The sequence below is a fragment of the Octopus bimaculoides genome, chromosome 16 (genome assembly GCF_046866305.1).
Source record: "Octopus bimaculoides isolate indiv1 chromosome 16, ASM4686630v1, whole genome shotgun sequence".
Lineage (NCBI taxonomy): Eukaryota > Metazoa > Mollusca > Cephalopoda > Octopoda > Octopodidae > Octopus > Octopus bimaculoides.
The window spans coordinates 21,896,411-21,919,383 of record NC_142943.1 but is presented as its reverse complement, the minus strand read 5'-3'; the positions used below and the strand labels follow the sequence as shown (position 1 = coordinate 21,919,383).

General features: G+C 40.6%; 1 protein-coding gene across 8 annotated transcripts in view; it reads left to right on the top strand.

Moving 5' to 3' along the window:
* The window catches only part of LOC106874300 (uncharacterized), a 377,625-nt gene that overhangs the window by 120,956 nt on the left and 233,696 nt on the right, over positions 1–22,973 (top strand). For 4 of the 8 annotated variants that reach the window (XM_089364247.1, XM_089364245.1, XM_089364249.1 and 1 more), the window contains 2 exons: positions 15,559–15,722; positions 18,167–18,223. In XM_089364247.1, the coding sequence (XP_089220373.1) occupies positions 15,559–15,722; positions 18,167–18,223 (221 nt within the window). The remainder of the gene's footprint in view (positions 1–15,558; positions 15,723–18,166; positions 18,224–22,973) is intronic. The other 4 variants (XM_089364246.1, XM_089364250.1, XM_089364251.1 and 1 more) reach the window with 2 other exon arrangements.

The following is a 22,973-nucleotide window of genomic DNA, read 5'->3' as shown; positions in this document are numbered from 1 at the left end:
TTTCACTAGTGTTAGGGTTAGGGTTTGTTAGGGTTAGGTAGGTAATGATGCGGGTGTTAATCTCAAGATTTACGAAAAGATTTTCAAAAAAAACTCACAGTTTGTAGGGAATAAATGTTTGTTGATTGTATTTGAGAAAGATGTCTTGCTGGTAAATGACGATGTTAGAAATGGAAAGTAAACTTATAATTCCCGCCAATTAGAATGAGGTCATTGGTAACCATAGGTACATATATATGTGTATTTACGTATGATTGGCAGTGTGTCTGTTTATTTGACTCTCACTCTCCTTCATTTCTTTGTCTTTTTTCTTGGATCATTCGTAAACGTTCATAAGAGAAAGTAGCAATTGAAACGATGTGTAAGAGGAATAGAAATAGTTAATTTTAGAGGGGCAAAGTAATTTTGTATGTACTTTTAGTATCTGTCATTACAGTATCGAAATGTGATTTGATACTGCAATAGTTTTCTTTTTCTCCTTCCTTTATTTTTGTATTTGTTGTTGGAATTTTCGTAAAGGCTCATTAAGAGAAAGTAGGAGTTGAAAGGATTTGTATTAGAAAGAGGAAATTAGATTTTATTAGGGAGAAAATGTTTACTTGTGTAGTTTTAAGAATTTTATTCGCTATTAGGAATTTTTTGGAGTGAAAAAATGACGCAGTGACCTAACTTATTGTATTTAGAATATTAATTGCGATTGTTTAATGGAAGAAATTTGGAATTGTGTAAATGTATGAATTTTAAACATACACACACACAGAGAAAATCTGCCTTTTATAGTATAGACTAGCAGAAGTGCCCGGCGTTGCTCGGGGCTTAATTGTTTTAAAGTACTGTTGATGATTCTACTCAATTATGATTATTGAGGGAAAGATTGCTATAAGTTGAAAACCAACCAATCAATTTGCAACTGGACAGAAAGCCTTGCCTAGAGCGTTGCAGCACTCTGAGAAGTGGGTAACAATAGAATGTGAGGTGGCCCTGAAAAAGCTGTTTTATTGTTCTCACAATTGTAACAATGTCTTAGCAATGCAGATGACTTAAGACACGCACGTACTGTATCAGCTCTATTCCCCTTGGGAATAACTGGCAGTGTTTGCTTGAAGTCCCCTGAAAGAAGAAGTGTTATGCCTCCCATGGGAACTGTAGAGTCTTTGATGTCTCTCAGAGATCTATGTAGCGCCTCAAGAGCACCTCTGTGGGCCATTGTACATTCATCCCAAACGATAAGCTTGCATCGTCTGAACACTTCTGCTTGATCTGAGCTGTTACTGATGTTGCAAATTGGTGTGTCCGTCTTCGCTAAGTCAAGCGGAAGGTTGAAAGTGGAGTGAGCTGTCCTGCCGCCTGGCAACAAAGTAGCCGCAATTCCAGATGATGCCACAGCTAAGGCAATGCCTTGTGTTCGCCTAATCTCAGCCAATATTAATTTTGTGACAAACGTTTTGCCAGTTCCTGCAGGAGCGTCGAGGAAGAAAATCCCCCCAGCTTTGTCCCGGACAGAATTAATAACGGAGTTGTAAGCGAACTTCTGTTCTGGAAGGAGCTTTGGCTCATTGTTTGCTATGTACTGGGCAAGTTCGTCAACATTATAACATGTCTCACGCAGCAAATCGGAAGACAGTGTGTTTGGGCGTTCCCGGTTTGTTGAAGGTAGTCCATACACTGGCAACGCACTCCCGCCCATATTGAGAACAGTATCTTCGATTTCAAGCAGCGCTCTGTTGTAAATGAGGTCACTGTACTCGACGTCGATCGATGGATTTAGCAAGTGAACCTGATGCAGGAAATCTTCAGACATGTAATTTTTGTAGGTCAGCCATAAAGAAGCGGGATCACCCAAGTCGCACCATAGGAGTAGAATAGCGAAAAGCGATCTTAGTCTTTTAGGGGATTTTAACAAAACGCCCTCTGCCATAGTGGCGGCCCATTGTGAATCGTCCTCCAAAAGTCCGCGCCTGAAGCAGGCTTCGCGGAAAGTGTCAGATAATTCACTGTCAACAGTTCTTATGTCTTGAAAGCTTTGTGGGCCGACAACGTCATGAAGGAGAAGGTGAAGGTGAAAACACTCATGCTGGTGGGGAGGCACAGTGTACACTCTTCCTAGACAACTATTAAACTTGACACCGAGATGTCCTTGAACATCCTGACCTGACTTCCTACGCACCCAAGTGTTCTTTGACCACACATAGTTGGACGGAACCTGAGGGTATAAAAGCGTTTTGGCAAATGTGTCAATTTGGCAAAGCCTAAAAAAAACAGTCAAACTTGTTTCTTTTCGATTGGCCGCCAATTGAGCAGCAGTCTGTTCAGTAAAATAAGTCCGCTGGCCGTTTTCCAAATGAACCGCGAGTTGTATGATGGCGGGGTTCCTTTGGTGAAGCGGAAACCCGAATATCCGCCAAAAAGCTTCACCACTGCTGATATATCGACCTGCCAAGTACTGCGACACCTCGTCCATGCTATTGTCCTTTTGAAGGCCGAACATGGCAGCGTCCGAACCCTTGTTAACATAAGTACTGAATGACAGAACTCCACATTTATATGAGCGTTGAAAATTGTCATCAGTAATGGACAGTATGGGACCACCCATCTATTATCAACTTGATGACTCCATTCTCAGGCCGCCTTCGTCTGTACAGTGGATATCCATCACCAGCGGTCTGGGTATCGTTTAGTGCACACATGGTCTTTGTGGCATGAGGAGAATTTTTGAAAACCGGGACCGCACGGACCATGCACCATGTGTGCCTTGACAATGTCGTACAGCTGTCGGTCAACAGTGGGGTTTGGGATTTCTGCTTTGATGATTTCATCTATAAGTGTAGGGTCTATTTTGGTCACTAACCAAACCAAAATGTGTGCGTGTGGCAACCCTCTCTTCTGCCACTCAACAGTATACATGTGACACTTAACAGGGCCAAACACCTGCCCTTTTTTGATGAAATCAATTAGCGTAGTCAGATTCTGCTTGAAAATCCTGGCAATAAGATCATGCCGATGGCAGTACTGCTGGTGTGGGAGAAGTTCCCGTGTTACCTCAACCCACTTGGGGTTACATGTAATGAATAAATCAGGCGTCCATAGTGCCGAACGAAAGTCATAGCGTCTTGTGTTCGCTCGTGCATGTATCGTGGCCCCCTTGTATATGTTGAGCGGAGAATGCACATTTTGCCGATGTTTCTTGGGTCAGCGTCATTATTGATGCCATCACGCAAATGGATGTAGGAATCTGATCGCAGCTTCTTCTAAGTGACAGGTATTTGCATGTATCTGTGTATTTGTATGTAAGTGTATAGGTGGCATTTCATGTGCGGAATAAAAGGTGAAAATTGTTATAGAAAGAGGAAATGACATTGTGTTACTGGGGAAAATATTTATTTGACTCTCTTTTTCTTTCGTTTCTCTGTTAAGGTTTAGTTCCCGCCAATTAGAATGAAGTCATTGGTAACCATAGGTACATATATATGTGTGTATTTACGTATGATTGGCAGTGTGTCTGTTTATTTGACTCTCACTCCCCTTCGTTTCTTTGTCTTTTTTCTTGGATCGTTGGTAAACGTTCGTAAGAGAAAGTAGCAATTGAAACGATGTGTAAGAGGAATAGAAATAGTTAATTTTAGAGGGGCAAAGTAATTCTGTATGTAGTTTTAGTATCTGTCATCACAGTATCGAAATGTGATTGTTTCAGTTTTGATAGTTTTCTTTTTCTCCTTCCTTTCTTTTTGTATTTGTTGTTGGATTTTCCGTAAAGCTTCATAAGAGAAAGTAGGAGTTGAAAGGATTTGTATTAGAAAGAGGAAATTAGATTTTATTAGGGAGAAAATGTTTACTTCCGTAGTTTTACGGATTTTATTCATTATTAGGAAATTTTTGGAGTGAAAAAATGACGCAGTGACCTAACTTATTGTATTTAGAATATTAATTGCGATTGTTTAATGGAAGAAATTTGGAATTGTGTAAATGTATTAATTTTAAACATACACACACACAGAGAAAATTTGCCTTTTATAGTATAGATACACACAGCAAAACAGCAGTCTTTAATGGAATAATGAATAAATGAACCTTAAGTTCTGAACTTAATCAAATTTTGACTATCATTCCATCCCCCATCTTGGTTATTCTTCACCCCCAACATGTCACCTATCAAGGTAATGTCACTATTTTCAAAAGTTTAATAACAAAGCTTTAAATTATAGGCAATATTTCCATGAATTTAGAACAGCCTATTAACAAATGTTGAACTACAATATGTGTGATTACTATAAACAAAAAATGGCTATAAGGTACTGCGATCAAATGTCCTGCTTCTTTCCTACCTGCAGCTTGTGTGGAGATGTGGATGAGAGGCTAGTTTTATTTTTTGCTTTTTTTTTTTTGCTTTTTTTTTTAGTATGCCTTCATCATACTCTGTGTTAGTTTATATATAGTGATGGTGAATTATTTCCTCATTGGTTTTAAATTGCTGCTAGCCACCTTGATTTATTTTTGTAATTTTCACATTGCTATTTTGTGAAATCAGCCACTGATTTCAGTGATATTCTCCACAATACTGACAGGGTGAGTTGGCCTCTACCAGCTGTGATGGAGTGAGCATTACTGATGAGTATTAATTCCCTATATGAAATTACCATGCTAATCTAATGCATCTTACTCAGTGTGGAGAGGGGGTTTCTCCCCTGTCAATACAAAGAGACCATATGCTTTTGTGGCTAAGGAGTCTATGACTCCTATTTGTAGTAATGCTGGCACTCACTGCACCCTTGTCACTCTTAGTGATGGTGAATTATTTCCTTGTTGGTTTTGAATTACTGCTAGCCACCTTGATTGATGGACGCTAGTCAAATGGGCTCCACGTAAGTTGGCCATTTTTACATGTTTAAAAGTTTTTATTATCAAATTTTTGTGTTTAAAAGTTGTGCAAGAACACTCACTACAAAACTTGATAAATATTTACATAGAATTTCGACTCTGTGTGGGCAAAATTTCAAAAATTTTGAAGGCTTTTGTGGATTCATTTTAGCCAGTTTTCATTTTGGAAATGGCGACTGGAAACCATGTGGACAGCTTGAATGCTGCTGTCACCACCACCACCACCAACAACAACAACAAAACTAACGCCACAAGGCCATCCACCATCACCGCCACTAAAGAAACCAACTTAGATTTTCCTCCACTCCCCACACCACATGTTGATGAAAGAAGGATGGAGAGAAATTTAAAAAGAACAAATACAGACGTAAACAGGAATGCCAGTACCACCACCAACAACAACAACAATGAAATCAGCACAAAGCCGTCCACCAAAGACAGCACCACCGCTAACATCAACACTACTATTATGATTTCAACTTCAACTGCTACAACTGACACCTCTGCTACCAACACCACCACCATCACCAAGGATAAAACAAACTTCGCGGAAGCGATAAAGCAAAAGAGAACCATCATAAAATTCACTGCACAAGAAATAAACAACACAAAGGCGCTTCTCACCAAGGAAAGAGATAATTTACATCTCCACATTCCACAACATATCATGGAAAACACACAAAAAAAACCCAATCATACATAAAGTTATCAACACGAAGACAAGATGACCGGGAAGTGCACCGCAGCAAAAAATAGAAAAATGCCTCCGTCCTGTATAGGCTCACAAGGCATACGTTAATTGGTGGCGTAAATTTAGCACAGTCCAAGTATGTTTGCACAATGAAAATCTAGTGAAACGATTTTCCACATTAGCTCTTCATACAGATGATTTGGTGATGATACCGACTTATTTAGGCCAGTGAGTGAGGAAAATCACAATAAAAAATGTGCCACCTGAAGTAGAAACACAATGGCTAATCTCTGCCATCTGCTTTGAAATGGCAGAGACAAACATTCTCGAAATCGCTGTTCTAGAACAGCAAAACTGGGTGAGAAAAACAACTCAATTACTTCTTCAAATTGATGAAACATCAACAGAGAAGATACCCACTGATATAGAATTGCCAGAAGGCTACAGACTGTATGTAGTGGTGGAGGGCAGGCGGCTACGCTGCTATCTGTGCAGTAACGAAACACATTTGAAAAAGAATTGTCCAACCACCGCACAACAAGACCAACAATATCCACTACCACAACCAAAACATTCTGAGAAGAAAGCACTACTACCCACACCACCATCAACACAGAAAATGACAGAAGAAGCACACCAAGTAAATCCATCAACAATCGAAAATAATACACCTGAGAAAATACCAACACCACCAACAAAAGCAAGAACTAAAGAAACTGAAAAACAAAAAAAATACAAAAACTGATTCCCCATCCCCTGTACCACACATACCACACACAGACAGTCAACAACCAGCATCAACAGAAACAACAACACAACCACTTACACAAACACACATAAAAGCCTACAACATGCCCCTACCCACTTCTGATTCCTCAGAAATTTTGTCGGAAGACGAAAGCAGTGAGGAATGGCAAATAACCAGAAAAGGAAGGAGGAAAAGGAGCAAAAAAAAAAGAACCAAACCAAATGCAAACACGAACAAAGCAGAGAGATATACATCTTCCAAAGACATTTTGAAACCTACCACAAAAATACATACAGAAACCATGCTCACAGCCATAGACACTAAAAACACAGAGTTGATGGAATACATCAAATCAAAAACAAACCTAACAAAAGATGACATAAAAACAAACAACCACCCACACACAACACCACTGGAGCACATCACGAAGCCTACACCACACACTAAAAGGCATTATTCCCGGTGTGGTTGGTAAATGCTAGAAATACCATTCGTTAAACATTATTGCGATCTCCTCTACAACAAACTGAAGGAGGAAAGCAAAAAACTTTCGAGCAGTAAGTAACTCTCTGTTCCTTTCATTTGTGTTTTAACTCACTAGGATTATGATCAAGATTGGTTGTGTGAATGCGCATGGCATGGGGTCCCCTTGGGAACAAGGGTACCTCTTAAATGACATAAAGTCACACAAGTTAGAAATCATAGCCATAAGTGAGACCAGACTCCATAATCCACAGGCCCTAAAGTCCATGTTTGGTGGACAGTTTAACATTTATTTTTCTCCCTGTCTGCCAAGAATGGGTGGTAGAGGTACGGTGGTACTTTTTCGCAAGAGTCTGGAACTCGAAACAAAGACAATATTCGTAGACCCGGAGGGTAGACTGATTGTCCTGGATGTCGACTGCAGAAATGGGTGTGCTTTTTGACTCGTATCAATCTACGCACTGCCTTTAACAGGTCGGCCAGATTTCTTTCATCGAGCTGGTTGGTGAGACACTGAAAGACTGCGAAGCGATAACAGGAGCAAAAATCAACCCGGAAAAGTCAGTGGGCTTGCGACTCAGCATGCGGAAAAGCAAGCCTATGCTGTCTAACAGCACCTCCGTCATGGGATGCTGGACCGACGGTCTGGTCGAGTTGCTCAGGGTCTTGTTTGGTTCAGACCGCCAAACAGAGAAGTACTGAAATGAGATAACGAGTAGGGTGGTCACTCTCACCTGGCAATGGGCTGAGAGGAAGCTGTACCTAAAAGGTCAGGCAGAGGTGGCAAACACATACATCACGTCCGTCATCTACTACTGCCTGACCGTCGTGCTTTGTCCCGACCCTATCATCACCAAACTGGAATGCGTTCTCTTCCGCTTCTTGTGGAAAGGATACATTTCGATGGTCAGGTGATCCGTTTGCTGCCAACATCCATTAAAAGGAGGGCCGGGCATGCCGTGGTTGATGATGCACAGACACGCACTGAGACTGCGACATCTCTGGCTCTACATAGTCAACGGTGAACAGGTGTGGTCACCGTTTGTGAGACACACTTTCCTGCAGCTCGTCTCTTTGACCGAACTGCAGTCATGGATCAAAAAGAGGCCAAGGAAGGGTGAATGACATCGTGAGTGTCGCTTTGCTCTCAAGCAGCTATGCCATCCCGGGTCAACCTTGATCGACTGCAACACAACCAAAGCATTCTATAGGGGATTAGTGGAGGGGAGGTATGATGATGATCTCGGGGCGAACCTGGGCGTCGACAAGGAATATCTGACCCGCCTGTTCAAGATAACTTTCGGGCTGGGACCTATGGATAACTTCCAGAGATCCCTGGCCTGGCAGTGCTATCAAGAAGCTCTACCTGTTCAGGATAAACTCTACAGGCATGGCTCGAGAAACATGGGGCTGAACTGCCCGCGATGTGGTCAGAACGATGAAACCGTTCTGCACGCACTCGTACAGTGTCCAACCATTTCCAACCTGTGGGCCTATGTCAAACGACTGCTATCGCATGTGGGACGAGTCAGTTTATCAACTGAGTTTATCGCGAATATTGTCACGCCTCCTTCCTTGAAACGGGAAGGAAGAGCCATTTTCATCGTACTTGTGGCTATGACAAAAGAATGCATATGGTGGACATGTCTGAAAGGTCTAGAGACAAACACTTTCCTCTCAGGTCAATCTCTCATCAGCTTGAAGAGGAAGGTGAGAGTAGAGAGGGAAGTTTTGTCTAGTGAATGTTTTAAAAAAAGATGGGTGAATGTAGCAAGGATGGCACGTCTGAATGACGGAGCCACCTTGAACATAATCTTATGAACCAAAAAAAGAAAGGAAAAAAGAGAGTCACTTACTGTAATATGTTTTTTTTGCATGACATTATTGCCCAAGATTAGCATGGTCTTTTCCGTAAGCTTTTCTTTCCACGGATAAACCTAATCTGTTCCCCCTTTTTACATTGACATTTCTGTGATGCACAATCCCTATTGATCAACCTTTTTTTCTCATGATCCCTTTTAATCGAATTCTACCCCCACTTTTTTTTCCTCCCAAAAAGAAAAGCTCTACTTTGTATTTTGTCCCCTCAGTGTTCAGCCCAGTGTGGCCAATAAAGAAATATATTACCTGACAGTATTACCTTCTCCATTCCTGAGAATAATCCCCACAATGCACTACCATGTAACTGCCGTCCTGGGACCATCTGCTCTATACAAACCTATTGCAGAAAGTCTAATGTAATTTATAAATGCACCGTCCTCAATACGTTGCACAATTCTACAACCATATATACAGCGTCAACTATAAATTTTAAACAGTGATATGTATCATATCTCAATTCTTTTAAATACAAGAGACACTGTAAATCCACAACACTCACCAGTCACATAGATCATCTCAAAAATAGAAATATTCTCTACATCTTTTCATGGTCCATAATAGATTCAGGGCTCCCATACCAAGGTCAACGCTCAGCCTGTAAGTTATGCCTAAAAGAGGCATTCCACATATTAAAACTCAACTCTTCAATACTACTAAATAAATATAATGCAGCCCTAGGTATATGCAACCGCCACTTTTTTCATACCTTCAAATTTTACAACAAACGTAAATGCTACCTAAATAACCACACAATCTCCAATAACCCTATTTGACTTTCCATTGTCTCTGTTTTTAATTTTTTAACTCTCCGATCTTATTTTAATTGTTTAATACTACATATATGGACATGCATATGAGTACGTATGCAAATGTATGTGTGTATGTATATATATGTGTGTTTGCATTATGTGTGTGTATGTGTGCATGTATGTGTATATGTATGCACATGTATGTGTATATGCATATATCTATGGGTGTGTGTGCATATATCTATGGGTGTGTGTGCATATATATATATATATATATATATATATATATATATATGCATATATGTGTACGGGTTTAAATATACAAGTACGCAGGCCTATATAATGGTGCATATACACACACGTGTGCATGTGTGCATATATCAATACACACTTCTTTCTTTCTTTTTGATTCCTCAACCCACACTATCACATTAGCTAGTACAATAAACACATATGTCTATTTATAGAAACTTGACCATTCTGAAACTTTACCTATGACTCTCTTGTTATCCTGAACAACTTGCTGGAGAAGAATGGGGAAGCTGTCCACAGGGTGACAACACAGCTGAAGTTGCGCCTTCACTGATTCCAATGCCGGCTTCCTGAAGGAGTGTGCCCAGGTGATGTTTAATGTTGCCAAAGCCTTGGATAAAATCCAGTGGGAGATCCAGGCTTACTTGAGTGCCTTCTGCCAACTGTAGCAGCTGTCATGATGTTGAAGGAGGCCAAATTCTAACATCTGTTGTACTGCAGTCCTCTGGTAGACACAATACTGGCAAGTATCACGAAAAGATTTGGGCTCCTCCTAGAAGGCCTGGAGTGCCAGCTGGCCACTACTTTCCATGCTAAGTTTCACCTGTTCTGGCTGGAGCAGTATAATAACAACCAAGTTAGCAGAGTAATGAATGCCATTGAGACTGTTGTAGTGACAGCCCTAATGGCAACCAATGAGGAGGGCAGCAACATCACCAGCAATGAAGATGAGGAAGATGATTTCTTCAGCAACGTCACTCAGTTACAGGAGAGCAGGAGCCACAGGTTACTGAAATTCAATGTGCAGAACATAGTGAAGACCTGGCTGGAGGGCCAAAGGATATCCTAAATGAAGCCACCTTTTTGGGTGAGCAGGTCTTGATCAACCTATTCCCCAAGTTGATCAAGAATAGATCTTGATCAACCTATTCACTGCCATCCCATCCAGTGATGCAGTTGAGCGCACTTATTCTCTATAGGCAAAGATATTTTGCAGGCTAAGAGAGCCACCCTGTCAGGTGGTAACTTTGAGAGGCTGGTGGTGTTTATGAAGGGCAATCAACATCATGTTGAGGCGATGGAGAAGTTCCAGCCAGAGTAGTACACTTTCATCATCATCTGATCTTGGTATGATACCTATGCTAAACTATACCTTTTTGATTCATTTAATACTTTTTGCACAGTAAATAAAGTATATGTTGACTTGAAAAACTAATGTTTAATTTCATTTGTTCATTTGATTATTTGCGTACACCTTGTTCATTATCTAATCTTGGCATGCTGTACCTTTTTGGAAAGCTCTATGTCTAAGCTATAATATGAAAATTTCAGCTCTCTAGGTCTGTTTTTAGGAATTTTAGATCTAAAAACCCAAACTGAAACTAAATTCATGATAAAAGTTAGCAGTTATCATTTAGCATTAGCTTTTGCTAATCTTTTTATCTGTTGAGCAGTTTAGCATTTGCGAAGCTAACTTTTTAGTTAGTGGATTAGCAGTTAGTGAAGCTAACATTTTGGTTAGCTGTGTCCACCACTGTTCAGTGGCATTTGAACTAGGAACATAAAAAGGGATGAAATGTTGCTAAGCATTTTGTCTGGCATGCTAATTATTCTGCCTGTTCGCTACCTTATAGTTGCATGTATATTACTTTATATGCATCACAGCTGATTATTAGTCATTGACACCATCATCACCACCATGATTGTTACCACTGCTGTCTTTGTCCTCGTCATCATCATCACTACTATTCTGCTCATTATCATAAACATCTTTGACATCAATAGGCATTGCAGAATCATCTGGAATTAGCAGCCAGATCTCCCTGAAACTATACTCTACTCTCTAAAAAAAGAAGGACATATAGTTTTATATAAACTCTGCTTGAAAAAATATATCAATGGAACATCAAGGCTACCATGAAGCTACAATATTAGTAGTTCAATGCCCACTCTATTTTCTGCTGAAATGTGTTAGATTATTTCACATTATCATCTTTTCCTTTATCACTGTTGTGTTATTGTAAAAATTCTGGTTATCTCCATCTGAGTCAAAAGTTGTGACTAGTTTTATTTGACATTAATTTTGTTGTATAAAGAATAAATTGATTCAATGAATAATATCAGTTCAATTTTTTTTTTTTTTGTGAAACAAAAAGTTATTAGTCTCTGACTGTTCAACTTAGAAACTATTGAAAGCAACAAAAGTATGAAAAAATAAATTGATTAAAAGAAGAAAAAAAGAAGATAAAGAAAAAACTCAAAGTATAAGTTCAAATTATCAAAAACTTCTTTCACTTCAAATAAATATTAGTGAAATTAGAAATAACCACCCCAAAACAGCAACCCCAGAATTATTTCAACAAGAAAACAAAGAAAAAAAAATAAGGAATTAAGCAACAAAAGATAGGTGGGGAAAGGACTAACAGGTTGTACACTCTTGTCCAAATGGTGTGTTCAGCTGCACCCCATAGACATTATAGCAAAGGTATTGTCATAGAGAGTGGCTTGCAACACTTGCTGCAACAGCTACCCCTCCTTACAGGGCTCGTTTCTTAAATTGGCTGCTGTCATCCTGATTTTTTGGAGGAAACTAGCAGTGTCAGGTCCAAGAACGCCTAACTAGTACAAACAGATGGTGGCCAGTCAAACTCTGGTATATCTTCCTCTCCTCTGCATTGTGGGTGGCCTTACCTGGGTTTGCTGTTGATGTGGCAAGGTTGGAAGGAGAGAATGTGTTGGAGCATGTCACTTCCTAGATTAGGGATTTATCTCCCTCATATGGGAAGAGGGTTATTCTGTTAGGGTGCTTACTATCCCTGCAGTCAAGACCTGCTGGCTCTAGTCGTGATGAGAAGCTGGCCAGGTCAAGACCCCTTCTGATAATATCATTCAGAACAGAATGTCAAGGGAACCAGCCCATGCAGTAGGATAATGGATGCCAGTTGAATTTGTCAACTACAGCTCCACAATGGAATTTGTGCTACTCACACATACAGAGACTGAGGTGCTGGGCTACTCTGATGTGAGTGCACTTGTCATCAAGAAGGGTACCAGTTGATAGGGAAGACACTGAATCAAGCCATGTGCTGTTGTTTGGCTGCCAAGCAGAATAGGGACAGGTGAGGTAGTACTGTTCAAGAAAGTCTCAGTTTGTCTGAAGGTAGACTTGCACTTGATGTCATCTCCATTACATTACACATTTGTATTCTGGGAGATGGCAAGGCCTTCAGCAGTCCAATCAGCCAGAGCTGACTCCAGTTCCTGGGCCACATCAAGTTCAGCTGTCCAGTGGAGTACCTCACTGATGAAGGTATGGCTGGAGGAGATTGAGGAAAGATAGGCTGATAGCACCAGGTCTGAAGTGGAATAAAGGCCAAGGCTACAGAATTTAACAGGTAGTTTCTACTGGTGCCCACTGTACATTATCAAAACTAACATTGCACATCAGTTCAGCACATCTCCAGATGGTGGTATCAGTTTCACCGAGTTGATGAGTGAGAAGGTCACATAGTGCACTGCATAGCAAGAAAAGAAGCTTAGGCATGGAAAAGCAATTCTTCAAGAGGAAGAAAGCTGAGTGTGCATCAATGAGTTGCACTCTCTCTGTCATCCTGGACAGCACTGCAAGATTGATCTCCAGGCACTCTTACATGGTTTTCAGGAGGACTGGGAAGCAAAAATGATACAGCATCCTTTGGTGTCAGCTGAACCCTTACCAAGATAGGCTGGATGCTGAGTATACCATCCTGAAATTCAGTCTCACCATAGCTCACATTTATCACCTCCCACTTGAATGGACTATCTCAAGCTTAAGGAGCTTTACAGTTGGGATGGTCTGCAGGAGGTCTCCAACTACAAACTCAGCTGAGCCACCCAGGAACATTGAAGTGTGAGTGGACTGAATGGATAACATCATTGACAGCCAACACAAAAAGGAGCAGGCTAAGAGGGTCATCTTACTGGACACTTGTATTGGAAGTGATCCTATTGTCAGCAGCCATGAATGTGCTGAGTGTTCCATACGAGAAGTGTGCAGGTGAGTGTAATGAGGGAGCATGTCTTAGATACATCTAGATGTGGTCCTGCCTAATACTGTTGAAGCTTAACATCTACACTTGATTCCCACTCCCAGATGGACAAGGCTTAGTGCCTCGCTCAAGCCATCTCTGACTGGTCTATTTGTTATCCTGGCTGCAAGTCATTGAAAAATTTTACCCACTGCTATCAGACAGATGCCTTCATCCTTCAGCATATTCAGGTTGGCTGAGAAGAGAAGATCTTTTATAGTTTTCTTTATGTGGTGCAGGGTCCATGTGAAGAAGACTGTTTGCCAGAGCAGTGATAAATTGGAGGAAACATGCTTCTGCCTCAGCAGTGTGTGGCAACATTAAATCTCTGGGGTGGTTGGATCACAGGCCATCTACTCTTGCACTGCTGCACATAGGGAAGGATCCCAGGATAGCAGCCACATTTCTTACTGGCTGTGGTGAAGGCCATGTTACTGTCATGAATTTGGAAATCTCTGATATCTGCCAGAAGATTCAGATGCTTGAGATGGAGAATAGCTATAACATACAGTGTAGGTCTGAGAACTGTGTTGCTTGAGGCCAGTACGCACACTGCAACAGAAATATGACCCTGAATTACTTTGTGATTGACCTGGACTCAGAGTTTTTTCACACAATTGGAAGAGGTTTGCTGTAAAGATCTCAAGAACTAGTGTTACAAAACAATAATTTGTTCCAGATTTTTGAGCTGTTACTAGCAAGTTCCTAGTCTATAAACAATGCTAGCACTTTGACCACAAAATCTCGGGTGGCCTTGGGGATCCTGATGATGGTTTTCTGTGACTACTTGAGATTGGAAGCCACCACAAAGACTTTATTTGGGCCAAGCAGGGTCAAGTCCTCACCATGCTACACTTCTGTGTCCACCTATAGTGTTGAGAGGGATGTCCATCCCTCTACTGAAGTTTAGCAACTTGGGCAGTGCCACTAGTGCAAGGATTCTGAAGTACAATGAGTGAGTTTAATGCAAGAGAGTGGAAGAATTGTTACAGTTGGAACATTTCTTTCCCTTCATCTGTGTGTGACATTGCTCAGCTTCCTGCCGTGTAGAGGATGGGAAGAGGAAGAGTCTCAAGTACTCACAAAGCTGGGATGAATGATGTGTCCACTGGATGTTAGGCAGCCAAAAGCAGAGCCACCAGTGTAAGGATTCTAAAGTGCATCAAATGAGTCTGATGCAAGACAAGTGAAAAAATTTGTTACAGTTAGAGCACTTCCTTCCCCTCCTCTACCTATTATTCGTGGCAAAAATATGACATTGTTTGACTTCTCATGAAGTAGAGGGCTGAGGAGAGGACATACATAGAAGAGGCTTGGGTATAGTCAAAATAAATTTGGTGTTCATTCTGTTTGTATCTAAGTATTTCACTCTATATATCTCTTACTTTCCTTAAATCTGCTATTTTTATCTCCCTCATAGAAGAGACAATAGACCAACCTCTCTCTCATGTGTCTCCAAGACACATAGCCCATCTTACATTATCATTAGCTATGAAATATCACTTGGATTATTCTACATTTGTACTTTCCACTTCATGTCGCATCACAGTGTATGTAATGTATTCATGTCACATCACAGTGTATTCTGAGCCTTGTTATATAGGTCATGTTTTCTGCATAGAATATAGACAATGTTCAGCAGTCTAACTTGTGCTAATCTTACTGTGGGACTGTCTGACCACAGTCTTTGGCATGTTTATATGTGTTTATGTGTGTTTGTGTTTTATTTGTGTGTATAACTGAATCTGTATGTCTGTGTGAGTATCCTCTTGTTGTTTAATCTGTATGTAATGTATTCAAATATCATTGTAGGTGTCCCCTTATCAAATTCATTGCAACTCCAGCCAATCATATGGTACTTGTTCCTTCATATCAAACCAACTGCCAGATTTCTACCAAGTCATCAGAAATACACATTGATGTATGCCAATCTCAATCTAATGTTACTGGTGTAAAGATGACGTATAAGGTAGACTGTAAGTATTATTAATCTTTCTACTTATGTCAATATCAACATTTATATCTACAACTTTATATTGCCACATCTACATCATGTAATTGTTTAATGTGATACTCCACTGCCATTCAACTACTGTTAGAATGTACATGATAATCTAATGGTATTTGAAAGTAGTATGGTTTCAGTGGTGGTGAATGGTTGCTAAAATAAAGGTAACTGGTTCAGACATGTAATAGAAGTGGATAGTAGTTAGCATGAAGTTGGTCAAATTTTTAGGAACATATGAAGGTAGTGGATGATATGTAGATTGGTTCAAGTGGTATACACAAAGGTTAGTAGGTTGGCTAGAAGCTGTTGGTTAGTCCCAGGTCAATCTAAATTGAGCAGACCTATAATCAAAGAATGTTCTACCTATAACCGTCCTTCCTTTTTGTCAGATATACATTATCCATTGTATCCTTCCTATTTTAAGAAACTAGAGTGTGATTTATGAGAGAATTATCTACTCTCTCTAGCAGGTTGTACAACTACATAAAGTGAAAAAATCTAGTTGTGTAGTTGAAAAAGGTATGTGATGATCATGATAATAAAGGTTGCTACAATAAGGGTATGTCATCACAATGTGAATATATGATGAGAGTGAATGATAGGCTGGATGATAGACTAGAGTTATGTCTTCATATTATGGATAAATGAAGATACTGAACAGTAGCTACAGATAACAATATAGATATCTGAGAATAGCAAGGGATTGTTCTGGGAAATCATAGAAGAAATTACTTGAGGAGAAAATAATTCGGATTAACATGAGAGAATTTCAATTAAGTAGAGAGTTACCAGTTGTATACAATGACAGCTGTATTCAGTGAATATTCACCTCAACCAACTGGATGGTTTTCCACTGTTAATGCAACTTATGCATGACAACCATTCATAAAGTAAAAAATACTTTTGTACTGCAAAGTCTGCAAACTTTCCTGCCACCCAAAATTTAGCTGTTTTTTCTTGCAAAAATCCTTTCTACCAACTTTGTAGAATCCTCTTCCACATCACTCCTTGAGCATGTCTTTGTAAGTAGTATTTTCATTGAAAAAGCTTTCACATTTGCTATTTGTCTAATTTGTATCCAGTTCAGTGTAATACATATTTGGCAAAATTCCTCCATGAAAACATTTCTTTTCCAATCTACCAGTTTCATCATTATGTACCTTCATGCCAAATTTGAAAATACTTTTGGTTGCTTCAAGCCGAGAAGATTACTGGTCCTGATAATGTCACTTCTATTACCCTCAAATAGTGCACTCCAAAGCTAGTCCATATTATTACTAAACTATTCAGTTTTACCATCTATTCTTCTGGAAAATGCTGCAGTTGTTGCATGCTCAGTAAAGAAAACTTTAACCCTGCCAATTTGACCTGCAAACTTTGATCCTGCCAAATTTGACCCATGCCTCTAATTTCCAGCATCTCAAAAGTAACAGAAACACTTATTAACAACCACTTTCTCCAACATCTTCAATTTTACTCCTTTTTGTGTGTGTGTGTGTGTGTGTGTGTTGACCAACAAAGATTTCGTTGAACTAAGTCTGCAAGGGATTTGCTCTCCTATATCATTGACAAGTGTTTTGTTGCTTTAGAGAAGCAGTATACTTGACATTGTTACTATAACAACCTATTCTCCTCTGCACTAATTGGTTGACTGTACTGAGTTGTACAGCTAATGAAAACTGTGCTGAGATGTTTCAAAGCATGTAACTAAGGTAAATGAAAAGATAGAAAGTGTCATAAAACTTTGTATGTTTATTTCTTATAAGTAAAGCTTTTACCATCAACAGTTAGAATCAATTGAATACAGATGATAAAGTTTGCCTCAGCCACATTGAAAGACCTGAATACCTCCCAAATAAGTCTTCAGCATAGCAATGCTGTCATGTGGTATCGCATTGGATTTGTCCTCAATAATGATCCACATCTAAAAGTAACATGGATTCACATGGATTATGCTTTCCTTCTTCTCCACATCCATTTTGTCTGCAGTTTTTGATTTATAGATGTGACCAGCCTCAGAAGGCTTGATAAGGTCATGGTTACAGTCTATTCCAGATGAATAAAGCCATTAGAAAAAGATTAATTATTTTTGAAAAATAGATGTCAATTTGATTAGAACAATATCTAATATATTGAATTTTGCATTGCCATCATACATTCATTGTTTCTGCATCTTTAATATGCTCCATTGGAGATTTCAAGATTTAATCTACAATAACTACAATTTGTAACCCACTTCTATAACTTTCACACTCATGAAAAGTAAATGTAGAATGAAAAGAGAGAGCAAAAGTATCTTAAGCTTTCATCAACAAGAATTCTAGTTATTGTTTGCATGGTAAAAAGTAAAAAATACTCATGTAATTGGAGAACATTCTATTTTATAACTGCTTTCTTTTGACTAAAAAAAAGCAGATGAGACTACTGGATTGATCAGACAGCACTGGTTTCAAAGAGAAGAATTTCTAAGTAAGTTCTGTCTTGTTTTATTATTTTTTAATCATTTTTCAGAATATCTACCAATATACTCACAATGCCAATGATTCACTTTACCAGCAATAAACAGTACTATTGATTCAAGCATTTTCCAGGGCTCAGTTATTTCTTCATCATCATCATCATCATCATCATTTAACGTCCATTTTCCATGCTGGCATGGGTTGGACGGTTCGCCTGGGGTCTGGGAAGCCAGGAGGCCGCACCTGGCTCCAGTCTTATCTGGCAATGTTTCTACAGCTGGATGCCTTTCCTAACACCAACCACTCCGATAATGTAGTGGGTGCTTTTTATGTGCCACCAGCACAGGCCAGAGGGGGCTGGCATCAGCCATGTTCAGATGGTGCTTTTTACGTGCCACCAGCATAGGAGCCACTCGGGGCAATGGGGCTGGCATCAACCACATTCGGATGGTGCTTTTTACATACCACTGGCACGGGGAGGCAAACAGGCGGTGCTGGCATCAGCCAAACTACAATTTCCATTTGATTATGATTTGATTTGATTTTGATTTTGATGTTGATGTACTTGACTCAATAGGTCTCCTCAAGCACAGCCTGTCGCCCTACGATCCAAAGGTACTTTTTGAGTGGAGTGGAGTGGAGTGGAGTGGGGGGTTATGTGATATTGGCGTAGGCTACAGCTGTGATCTCACTTTATTTGTCGAGTCTTCTCAGCCACAGCAGATCTCCAGAGGTCTCGGTTTTTCATCATGCTTCGAAGATCATGCTTCACCACCTCATCCTATGTCTTCCTGGTTTTCCCTCTTCAATGGATTGTTTTGGAGTGATACTTCTTCACATAACTCTCCTCATCCATCCATAGTAAATGACCATGCCAGCGCAGATGTCTCTCTTGCACGCCACATCCAATACTTCTTATGTCCATCATTTCTCTCAGGGCGCTTACACTCTGTTGTGTGTGTACACTGACATTATACATCCAGTGGATCATGCTAGCTTCATTTCTTTCAAGCCTACACATCTTCAGCAGTCACGACCCATGTTTCACTGCCGTGAAGTATAGCAGTTCGCACACATGCATCGTACAATCTGCCTTTCAGTCTGAGGGGTAGAAGCTTTCTGAACTTTGCCCAGGCTATTCTTATTCTAGTGGTAATGCTCTCTGAGCATCCACCCCCACTTCAGACTTGGTCGCCTAGGTAGCAGAAGCTATCAACTATTTCTAGTTTCTTCCCCTGGCATGTGATAGAATCTGTTTTCTGAGCATCTGTGGTGTTTATTACCCCTGTGCATCTGCCACACACGAAAGCTATCTTCCTGGTTAATATTCCTTTGTTGCTGTACCTCTTATGCATCCATAGCTTACACTGGATACATCTTATGGAGTTTCTACCTACACCTTTTCTACAGATTGAGTAGGGCCATCTACCTGAAGGGGTGTGTGATGTGTTCGCCTTCCTACTTACTAAGACTTTGGTTTTTGCGAATTTGACTCTAAGGCCCTTCGATTCTAAACCTTGCTTTCACACCTGAAATTTCTTCTCTAGTTCTGGTAGTGATTCTGCTATGAGGGCCAGGTCTTCAGCATAGAGGAGCTCCCAGGGGCAACCTGTCTTGAATTCCTCTGTTATTGTCTGGAGGACTATGCTGAATAAAAAGGTACTGAGGGCTGATCCTTGGTGGAGCCCTACTTCTACCCGGAATTCTTCACTATACTCATTGCCAACCCTAACCTTACTAACAGCATCTCTGTATAGGGCCTGTACAGCCCTTATTAACCATTTGTCAATCTCTAGTTTCCACGTCACCCATCAGATAAGAGACTGGAGAACCCTGTCAAAGACTTTCTCTAAGTCCACAAAAGCCAAGTATAGGGGTTTATCTTTGGCTAGGTATTTCTCCTGCAGTTGCCGTACCAGGAATATAGCATCAGTGGTGCTTCTGCCTGGGACAAAGCTGAACTGCATCTCATCTAAGCAGACTCTCTTCCTAATTAGTTGGGCTATGACCCTCTCTGTGACCTTCATCACCTGAACCAGCAGTTTGATACCCCTGTAGTTATTTCTATCTGAAACATCACCTTTACCCTTGTAGCAGTTGACTATGGCACTGCTATGCCAGTCATTGGGTATCACTCCATCACAAACTACCTGGTTTACAATACGGGTGACTAGGCCATAACCCACACCACCAGATATTTTAAGCATCTCAGCAGTGATTCCTGATAGGCTGGGGGCTTTTCCTGGTTCCATACCAGGGTGCTGTCTATTTGGATAGCTGGTCCCTCTACTGGATCAGCAGTCTTTCATAGTGGATTTTCCAAGCCTCTTTCTTTTCAGAATCACTAAAAGCAAGTGCACCATCATCTATGCGGACACATTTCTCTTCTGTGACATCACAGTTTTCTCACACATTGTCTTGCAATCCAAAATACTTCAGTTCTTTGGTCCTCCCATCACTGGACTTCGGCAAACTTCTTATCTGCTTCTCCCTTGGCTATGTATACCTGTCGCCCAGCCTCCTTCCTGGCTATCTGGTACAGTTCCAGGCTTTCCAGACCTGTTTCTTTGCTCTAATGGCTTTGTCTACTGTATTATTCCATCACCATGTTACTTTATGTTTGGAAGGGACTTTGCACCATCCGCAGACTTGGTCTGTGGCACTGAGTAATCTTTCCCATAGGAATTTCCAGCTACCCTCTACGTCCAAGGTCTGTAGCTCCTTCTCCCTCTCATTAAATTTCTTGATGAAGTTGTCCCTAAATTTCTGACCATGTGAAGAGTTCTTTAGCTTCCAAATCTTTTTCTGGATTGGTCTACTTCTTGGCATCCTTCTTGCTTTGAGTCTAAAGTCACTAATGACTAGTCTATGCTGGGGGGTACATTCTTCACCCAGGAGGGTCTTTGTATTTAAGAGCAACCCTGCATCCCACTGTCTGGTGAAGATGAAATCAATCTGGCTAGCAAAGTCACCTGATTGATAGGTTATCAGGTGGCTGTCTGGCTTCCTGAAGTTAGTGTTGCCGATTAAAAGGTTACATGCATCACAGAACTCCAGTAACCTGGTTCCTTTCTTCGTTTCAGGAACCAAGACCATGGCCCTTGTATACACCAGTGAAGATACTGGATTGCCATCCAAAATGACCATTAAAAATTTCCAGCTTTAAAGATGAGGTCATTGCCACTCGTCTTTGAGGTAGCCCGTAGGAGGATATCATAAAAATGATCCTTCCAATCATTTGGTAGGCCTGCTTGTGGGGCATAGGCAGAGATAATTGTAACTGTACTGTTCTGCAGGACTAGCCTGAGCTTAAGCACTCTGTCACATACCCTGACAACCTCTATGACCTTATCCACCCCATTTCTCTGCAAGGAGTATGCCTTCACCCCCTACTCCATCTGTATTACCTTGCCAAAAGATTTTATACCTATGTGCATTGCCTGTGAGGACCCTAGCTGAAGCTCCTCTCCATCTAACCTCTTGTATGCAGCATACATCGACACATCTCCTTTCAAGCATCTCTGCAATCTCACTAGACCTACCTTTCAATGTACCTACATTGACAGTGCCAACTCTGAAAACTGGGAAAGGAATGTGAAGTGAGGCTTGGGGAGGAGAGATGTTATTCTGCGCCTGAAAAGAAGGAGGTTGTCATGTTCATTTGTTAGACATGCTTCACCTGTTCTCACTTCCAACCTGACATCATTCAAATGTTCAAGCATGTTCAGATTGTTGCCCCTTCTGGGGGTGGGAGTAGGTGTTAGCTGCATTGTAAGTATAAGCATTACGGACATCGTATAAATGTAAATTTAAGCATTACTGGTGTTGCAAATATGGATATTCCCATGTTAGATTAAGTAGGGTGTCAACTAAACTAGTTGCATTTGTCCAGGGAGAGGAGATTGCAGGTATGATGGAGGGTACCACCAGCGAGGGAAGGGGGGGCCTTCAGATAGAGAAAGAGAGGAAACAAGCTCGTCCATACATACACACATGCATGCACACACAGAGACAAGAACAAGCACGCATGCACACACACACACACACACACACACACACACACACAAGAACAAGCACGCACGTACAGTCCATTAGCTCTCTCTTTCATTTTGATATGTCTGTGGAAATTTACTGAGTAGTTGTTGACAAATTTCTGGGCGGAACGAAATGAAAGATAGCTGGTTAAGTAGGTGGGCAGCTAAGCTAGTTGCATTTTTCTCAGAGGAGAGAGAGAGACAGACAGACAGAGAGTGCAGGTAATATAGAGAACAGCACCAGTGAAGAGGAGTGTTGAGAGAAGCGATATCTGGTAATGGTGGTGGGAGGAGAGAGAGATATCCGGTGTAGATGGTGGGAAGAGAGAGAGAGAGAGAGAGAGAGAGAGAGAGAGAGTGCAGGTAATATAGAAAACAGCACCAGTGAGGAGGGTTGAGAGAAGAGATGTCTGGTAATGGTGGTGGGAGGAGAGAGAGATAGAAATAGAGCTAGAGATAGAGATATCCGGTATTGGTGGTGGGGACAGGAAAGAGCAGGCACACTGTGAACAAGCAAGGTTTAATTTTGGGAGATTGTGTGAGCCAGATTTCCAACTTAGCAAAATTCAATGAAAAATTTTGGAGAAATGAAGAGAGAGATATTAGGAAGTTAAACTGGCTTACGAAACTAGCAATTGGTAAATAATATTCATTTAAAGTGTTCATGGCGGATGAGAAATTAAACATCCAAAGAAATGAGAAATTACCCTAGCAAAATTACATGAA